Source organism: Bombyx mori, chromosome 13 (genome assembly GCF_030269925.1).
Source record: "Bombyx mori chromosome 13, ASM3026992v2".
NCBI lineage: Eukaryota > Metazoa > Arthropoda > Insecta > Lepidoptera > Bombycidae > Bombyx > Bombyx mori.
This window is the reverse complement of record NC_085119.1, coordinates 12,134,462-12,142,424: the sequence shown is the minus strand read 5'-3', so window position 1 is coordinate 12,142,424 and position 7,963 is coordinate 12,134,462. Positions and strand designations below refer to the sequence as shown.

Genomic DNA, 7,963 nt, shown 5'->3' with positions numbered 1-7,963 from the left:
TTTTGTGAGAAAGGTGTAAAAACGAATGCAGTTGTGTATCAAAATACAATCCTGACGAACTTTGTGGAACCTGTTTCTCATACCATGTTCAATAACAGGCACTGGGTATTTCAACAAGATTCGGCGCCAGCTCATAGAGCGAAGAGCACACAAGACTGGCTGGCGGCGCGTGAAATCGACTTCATCCGGCACGAAGACTGGCCCTCCTCTAGTCCAGATTTGAATCCGTTAGATTACAAGATATGGCAGCACTTGGAGGAAAAGGCGTGCTCAAAGCCTCATCCCAATTTGGAGTCACTCAAGACATCCTTGATTAAGGCAGCCGCCGATATTGACATGGACCTCGTTCGTGCTGCGATAGACGACTGGCCGCGCAGATTGAAGGCCTTTATTCAAAATCACGGAGGTCATTTTGAATAAACTTTAGTGTCATAAGAATCTATGTTTTGTTAAGTTCATTTTGGTATATGAATGGTTACATAATGAATAAACTTGTTTCAATTATTTTACATTAAATATGTGACAGAATTTATGACCTGACTAGGTATTAACAGAATAAAAAATTCTCACTAGTTCCCTCCTCACGTTCCCGCCAAAAAGTTGCGGATAACATTGCATTTTATCTAAATAATTTTTTTAAACTTTGATTTACAACATAAAAGAGGTGTAGGCATATACCACAAATAAAATCAAAATATAATATTAATATTTCACTCATAATTTATCGAAAGAACGAATAATTAGAATTTTTTGGCGGTTACACGCGAAGTGCATACTGCGTAGTGTGAATTATTTTATTTTTTGTATTTTTGTTTCCGTCGGGTTTAAATGTGTATTAATTAGTGTTTTATTAACTGATTAATAACTGTGAAAGTACATAAGTCTGGGAATATGAAACCAAAGTTGATTTTGCGTCTTGAATTCTTCCAAAAAGTCCACAGAAGCTTCATTAAGGTTTTATCCTTTTACCGGCACATTATTTCATAATATTAAAGTTCGACCCAATTTATTGCAATTTCAAATAATTTATTTTGTTACATTTGGCCGTATTGAAATGTTCGTGCAACAAAATAATCATGTTAAAATTAAAGATTTCTAAAGTTGATGCTGGCCACAATAGCATCGTAAAAGCCTATTGACGTGCTCAACAGAAGAAAAAAGAAGTCGAACTAAGGAAGAAAAAAAGAAGTCGAAAAAGGAAAAAGACAACACAGGACTTGAGTATAAGAAACATTTATTAATATAATAACAAAGCTATCGTTAAACATACAAATCCATTTTGGATGTATCTAACATTAATTTTGAAGGCCCCGTTGAAAGTAAAATTTCGAGAATCTTTAAACACTTCCTCTGTGTACAAATCCGTTTGATCACTACTTTTAATGTTACACTTGTATGAGTTTACGTGAACGCATAACCCATCCTCTGGATTGAAAACAGTATTCATTGGACACTCTATCAATCTGGCTGTCGCCAAGCCATTTATCGCTTCAACGCAAGCAATGTATGATGTGCAGCTTTCACTCGCGAAGTAACCCCTACTCGTGCAATTGTAAGATTCGTGGCAAGAGTAACTGGTGACATTTGTGCATTGTTGCTCTTTATGGCTGTAAACGAAGCCTATGGGGCACGTTAGTCGGTATTGGGTAAAATTATTCGCTCCTCCCATCAGACACATAGTGTATCCACGACAGTCTTCAACATCGTTGTTTGGATATCTTCCACGGGCAGTACATAGCGATGTTTGGCTGACACTTTCACATAATCCCTGCAATTATATGATTAAAATTTATCAGACTTACTGCCATAATGGTTGACATAATGTTTGTAGAGTGATCTAAAAATATAGCGGTTCTTCGTAGCACAAAGCGGGATTATACGATAATTCTATTCGTAACATTTCCAAGTACGGAGAGTATTTGTTACTGTTAAATATTTTTTATTCCCTTTTAATTAAAGCACGTTCATTTCGCGTATTCAATAGCAAAAGGCATTTACATTTGAACTGAAAAATGAACGGTTGCCGGAATGTTTGTATGTCTTATCTAAGAAATGTAGTGTTCTTAAAAAATCTTTCACCTGTATCACTCATGCGTATGTGTCAGCGTCCCTAACACCCAAATTATCGAAAATAAATTTGCAAATACGGCGAATAAAAATTTCTAATTAACCATAATCGAGTTGTTCCGAAAACAGCTGAAGTCCAATATATTTTAATACCTATACATTTCATTTTAAGTATAATATAACTAGTTAAATTAATGACGCAAAGACATTTACATTAATTATTTTCTACTAACCAAGGTTTCCTACCATATTAGGTATGCTTAGCATAATAAGTTTTGCTTTTACCAACAAATCAGTTCTGGGCTGTAGAAAACTGTAACTCACCATTAGAACTACGCATTTCAACAATTTATTCATCCTTTATATTCACATGCACTCTGTACTTTGTTTAACAAGTCTCACGCAGTTTTAAATCTTATCTTTTACCTTTAGACCTTTTTTTGTGTAATATGTACTCGACGCTTTCGTATCACTACTAATATGATAGACGCGACTGAGATGTTTCTTGCTGTGTCCTGATTTTAGTGTTGTGTGTTAAATAAATTATAATCTGAATGTCGATACTTTTTACGTTATATTTGAATAGTTGTACCAGGACTGACTACTATTGTCGACCAACGTTTACCCTGATTTGTGGATGGAAAAATAGACTGAGCAGTTCCTTTGATGTCCAGATTCATTTGAAACATTGAGTCGTTTGGTATTATTAATATTGAACTACTTCGCGTATTCATCGCGATCGCGTTATTCAATGCTAATATTATTATATTTTAGTAAATATGTACTAGATTTTAAATAATATTTTTTTAATGTATTAGAATTATTAGATGCATAGTTTTATTATATTGGCATTAAGTGGTTACTGTAGTTTATCGACCATACAAGCACCACCCACCTTGGGACATTAGGTACTTATAAAGTACCACTCGTATTTTACAATAATTTGTCGATAAACGGCCATCCCTACGTTTACTCAAGATAAAGTGATAATTTTGTTTAATTAGTTCTCAAGATTTTCTTAGATTCATTGTAATCATTACCCTTACATACAAGTATCACATTTTTCTTTGAATTAAGATATTTTAAATATTTTGTTGTCGTGGTGGCCTAAAAAATAAAACGTCCTGTGCATTCGTATCAAGCGATGCGGCTGTGCCGGTGTTCGAATCCCGTAGGCTGGTACCAATTTTTGTAATGAAAACGTACTTAACGGATGTTCACGAATGACTTTCACGGTGAAGGAATAACGTTGTGTAATAGAAATGAAACCCCTAAAATTATAATTTGCGTAATCACGGGTGGTAGGAGGTCTTGTGAGTCCGCACGGGTGGGTACCACCACCCTGCCTATTTTTGCCGTGATTCAGTCATGCGTTTTTGACAGCCGTCGTGCTATGAACACTGAGATCTTAGAACTCATCTCTCAAGGTGGTTGGCGGCATTTACGTTGTAGATGTCTATGCTCTTCGGTGACCACTTACATTGCACCAAATGGGGCGTGAGATCGTCCGTCCACCTATCGATGCAATAAATAAAAATATCGGTATCAGAAATACGTTAATTCAGACAATAGACAGAGTAAGTAGAACATTAAACCTCGATGTAAAACGAGTTCACATAATACAGTCATATAAATAAAAATATTTATTTAATGATTGTTTCTGAAAGGCGACAAAGTCAGACAAGCAAATAATCCATGTTGTGGCATTTTTTAAACCAAAGAATCTCTCTATTTGAAAGCTGATGGTGGGTGAAGGAAGAAGAAATGGATGGATTGCGTGAAAGACGATAATATGGGTAAGAGGGGAGTGGGCGAAGAAATGGTATATGATAAAAGGGTATGGAAGGAGAAAACATGTTGCGCCGACCCCAGGTGACTGGGAGAAGGGCAGATAATAATGATGATTAATTGATTACGTATTACTTTCACACCTAATGTCATAAATGCACAAAAATCATATATTAATTATAGCTAACCTGTTTCTTTTAAAAAAAATATTTCACTAACGCTAATAGCGAATCTCGTAGGTATCAACGTTTCTTATCTTATACATTCTCGTTACGAAAACACCATACTGTGTGTGCCTGATTCAAATCCTTATGACTGTTGGAAAATTGCACGGCACCTTTGATGATTGTTGACTCATTAGTTTAAACTGAAATAATGTCGTTTATGCTGTATAGATTAATAGAAGATTACGGTTTAACTAGTTTATTGGTGCAATAGTAATGCAAACAGACGCAGACACAGTAAACTTGTGAATATTAAACTGAATTTCAGTTTAACAAGGTTTCACACAAGGTTTTACCTGTTTTAATGTAGAAAAAAAAATCTCAGAAAAAAACCCATTAAGAAAGTTGATACAATTTTTCTATATCCTTAACAACGTGTATGTAAAACTTCAAAATGATCGCTTGAGTATTTATGACGTAAAAGCGTAACAAGCAAACAAACTTACTGTTGTGTTTATGATTTAATATAAATTATCATGTAAATATAGAAGCTACTTCTTGAAATTTTCATTTTTTGTAAATATATTACAATGCTTGCTTTACAAACAATTACTGACTTTATGGAATACATTTTTTCTGTTATAAAAATTCTAAAGAAAAAATCTATTCCCAAAAATGTATTGACGGAACAGTAAAACTCTGTTAATTCTCGTAGCTACCAAATTTAAACAAATAGAGATAATCGATTGTAAATTAAGCTAAATAAAAGTAATAATTAAGCGGTTATTTTTTAATTGGATGCAACGTTTGTAGATATCAAAGACATTCAAAGTCGCTGATTTTTGGGACAGAACGGTTTTGAATATCCAGTACCTAACGTAATATGGCTAATAAGTATGAGGGTGGTATCCACCAGGTCTTAATAATATTTATTTATACTATTTAGTATAATATCAATGCTACTAAGATGACTACCAAGTGAATTCGACAATTTCAGCACGTTTTTGGCAATTTCTTTAACTGTTTTGAAAGTAGCAACATTTCTCCTAAAGTAGCAACGTTTGATGTTTGGGCTTGTGGCATAAGGTATTGCACTTGTAAGACTCCGTAGGACTGATTCTGATTTTTTGGTTGCTTTACAAACTGCTTGATGAATAAGAATTAAAAGTATGGCCTTTCAAATATACTCGAGATTCTGATCGTGTTGCGTCTCAAGGTGGATTGGGAATATTTATTAGTATGCACTGCTAGCTCAGTTAGCTGTGGATAGCTAATTTGAAGATTACAAGTATACAATTTGCAGCATATTTTGTTGATTTTCAATAAAATAAAATAGTAGATAGATAGACAGCGGCTCGCTTCAGTTTAAAAAAAAAAAAATAACTACTATTCATAGGGTTCTCGCAACTTTGTGCAAAAACCTTAACTATTGATATCGGAAAGTAATTGTGTTTGTACTGGATAAAATAATGAGAAATCCGGGAAGAACATTTTTTCTAATATTTAAAATTCTGAGCATAATGCGATTACTGAAGTCATTTTAAGCTATCCGTTAATCACGATTATCACAATTGTCATGATAATGACGCTGTTAAAGTTAGCTGAGTAATCGTCGTGGATTATCGGGATGTGTTTTCATCATCTTTTCCTGTTAATACAAGTATAAAACTGATGCGTTTTGTAAATTTTATTGAGAAGGCAAAAATGAAACGAAAGGCTGGCATAGTTTTAATACTCGTGAGTTGTTGATTTGATCTATACCTATATGAACCAAGAAATTTTACGTGTCTATATAATATAATATAATATTTCTAACTACTTACTGGTGGGAGGACCTGTTGTGAGTCTGCGCGGGTAGGTACCACCACCCCGCCTATTTCTGCCGTGAAGCAGTAATGCGTTTCGGTTTGAACGGTTCGGTTGTAACTATACTCGAGACCTTAGAGCTCATATTTCAAGGTGCGTGGCGCATTTACGTTGTAGATGTCTATGAGCTCCAGTAACCACTTAACACCAGGTGGGCTGTGAGCTCGTCCACCCATTTAAGAAAAAAAAAGAAGAAAAAAGCTAAAATTCAATTTATAAAATACAAAATTTAAATAAACAAATGCTATTAACTAAACGAATATACAATAAACGTGAAATATTTTTCAGGTTTTCTGTTGCGTTTGGCAAGTTCAGGCAGCCGTCAACTGTACGGAGACTGGAGCAGGCAGATTTGCCGATGACGATGACACGACTTGTCAAAACTACACGCTTTGCGTCTACGATACTACGACTTTAGATTATTTGTTCTACAACTATCAATGTCCATCGACGTCTGTGTTCAATCCGAACATTGCAATGTGTACCGATCCTGCCAACTACGTATGCAATGTGACGACCGCAAATACTACCGTTTGTACCGAAGACGGGTACATCGCCGATCCGAGCTCCACGAATTGTTCCAGTTACATCGAATGCGTAGGAATAAATGGTACATTCACAGAAACCACCTACACTTGTCCGGATAATACTTTTTACGATCCAAACACGACCCTTTGCGAGTCGAATTACACATGCACCAGTAATTCGTCAAGTAATAATACAACTGAAACTTTCACTTGTTCCGGGGCCGGAAGATTCGCAGACACTACGGACACTACTTGTCAAACTTACTATTATTGTGTGCTGGCCTCAAACGGAACATACGTACAATACGAATATACTTGTCCCACTACGTCTGTGTTTAATCCAAATACTAGGGTTTGTACAACTAGTTACACGTGTACAACAACCTAACGATAACTTCTTGGATGACGATCATAATTATCACAGCTTTACTTAGAATAAATATATTATTATAATAAATTGTCATAGTGGTGGATAAATTTAATTTATATGGCTCATGCTATAAGTATCTTGATTCACTGTGTTGGAGAAGAGTTTTCAATTGAAAAAACACGGAGAAAACATATACAGCAATTGGTTCTCTGGTATTTATAATTTAATTAAATATTCATTAGTTTAAATTATTACACTTGCAAAATTTGACAAGTGTAATACTTTTTTTTATTAAAATTTTTGGTTTTATTTCTCATCTATGTGCATTTTATTTTAATTGAAACTTTTAATGTAAGAAATTAAAATCTTCGCCAATTATCAGTATTTTTCTGAAATCTTTTTATTTGACTTCTTCCTTTGATCGATTTTCTTTTTATTCTTTCTCTTGGTCTAAAGTTAATTTGTTGCAATAGAGCGGAAACCAGGCTCCTTGCTGTTTCCAGATTTTGCGCAGAAGTATCTTCACCGCAATTACTATGGATATTATTTATTCTAGATACATTTGTGTATGCTGGTACTATAGGAAATAATTCACCAATACTCGATGTAGGTTTCATAGTTGCATTAAAGATCCGAAAGTATGTTTCTCTTGCTTTATTGATTTCTTCTTGTGGTATTTTACCTTTTTGATGGTTTATAATAGACGAACTATAAGGATTTGTGAAGTTACTACCTTTGTAAGATGTCTTTGGTTTATTTATCAAGTTATTTTCGTTGTTGTTAGTCTCACTGACATGTCGAGTTTCATTATTGTCGTTAAAATCCGGAACAGCGATGACCAGGTACGCGCTTTCATTAATTTGATGAACTTGATACGTTTTAAAACAAAACGTTAGACACGTAAACGAACTCAGTATAAATTTAACTAACAAAATATACTTTGGAGTTGAATAAAGCATTTAAAAACATTGCGAAGATGACACTGATTATTTTATTCTCTTTGAACAGATGACAAGTGTAATTTGACATGCTAAATGAGATACTGTTTTGTATATATGATAGTTAACAGAATGAAGGTTCTGACAAAGAATTAAAAGTAATGAATGAAGTATCTATATAATAATATTATTAATACGCGAAGCAAAATTTTTGTACCCCTTTTTACGAAAATTGCGCGGACG

General features: G+C 34.3%; 2 protein-coding genes and 1 long non-coding RNA gene across 3 annotated transcripts; 2 read left to right on the top strand and 1 right to left on the bottom strand.

Annotated features, from left to right (window-relative positions):
• The first annotated feature begins 590 nt into the window (after positions 1 to 590).
• LOC134200004 (uncharacterized) lies at positions 591 to 1,834 on the top strand. The gene is made up of 2 exons (XR_009974738.1): positions 591 to 954; positions 1,092 to 1,834. It is a non-coding gene; the product is annotated as an uncharacterized LOC134200004 (long non-coding RNA).
• Positions 1,218 to 2,607, bottom strand: LOC119629356 (uncharacterized). Its single transcript, XM_038014935.2, has 2 exons — positions 2,392 to 2,607; positions 1,218 to 1,768 (listed from the first exon to the last, which is right to left on the bottom strand). The coding sequence occupies exons 1-2, from the start codon at positions 2,422 to 2,424 to the stop codon at positions 1,238 to 1,240; spliced, it is 564 nt and encodes a 187-aa protein (XP_037870863.1). The 5' UTR covers positions 2,425 to 2,607; the 3' UTR covers positions 1,218 to 1,237.
• A 2,979-nt stretch (positions 2,608 to 5,586) lies between these two features.
• LOC101744560 (probable endochitinase) lies at positions 5,587 to 7,166 on the top strand. The gene is made up of 2 exons (XM_004927746.5): positions 5,587 to 5,756; positions 6,174 to 7,166. Exons 1-2 carry the CDS (start codon positions 5,691 to 5,693, stop codon positions 6,798 to 6,800), a joined length of 693 nt encoding a protein of 230 aa, XP_004927803.2. The 5' UTR covers positions 5,587 to 5,690; the 3' UTR covers positions 6,801 to 7,166.
• Positions 7,167 to 7,963: the final 797 nt, after the last annotated feature.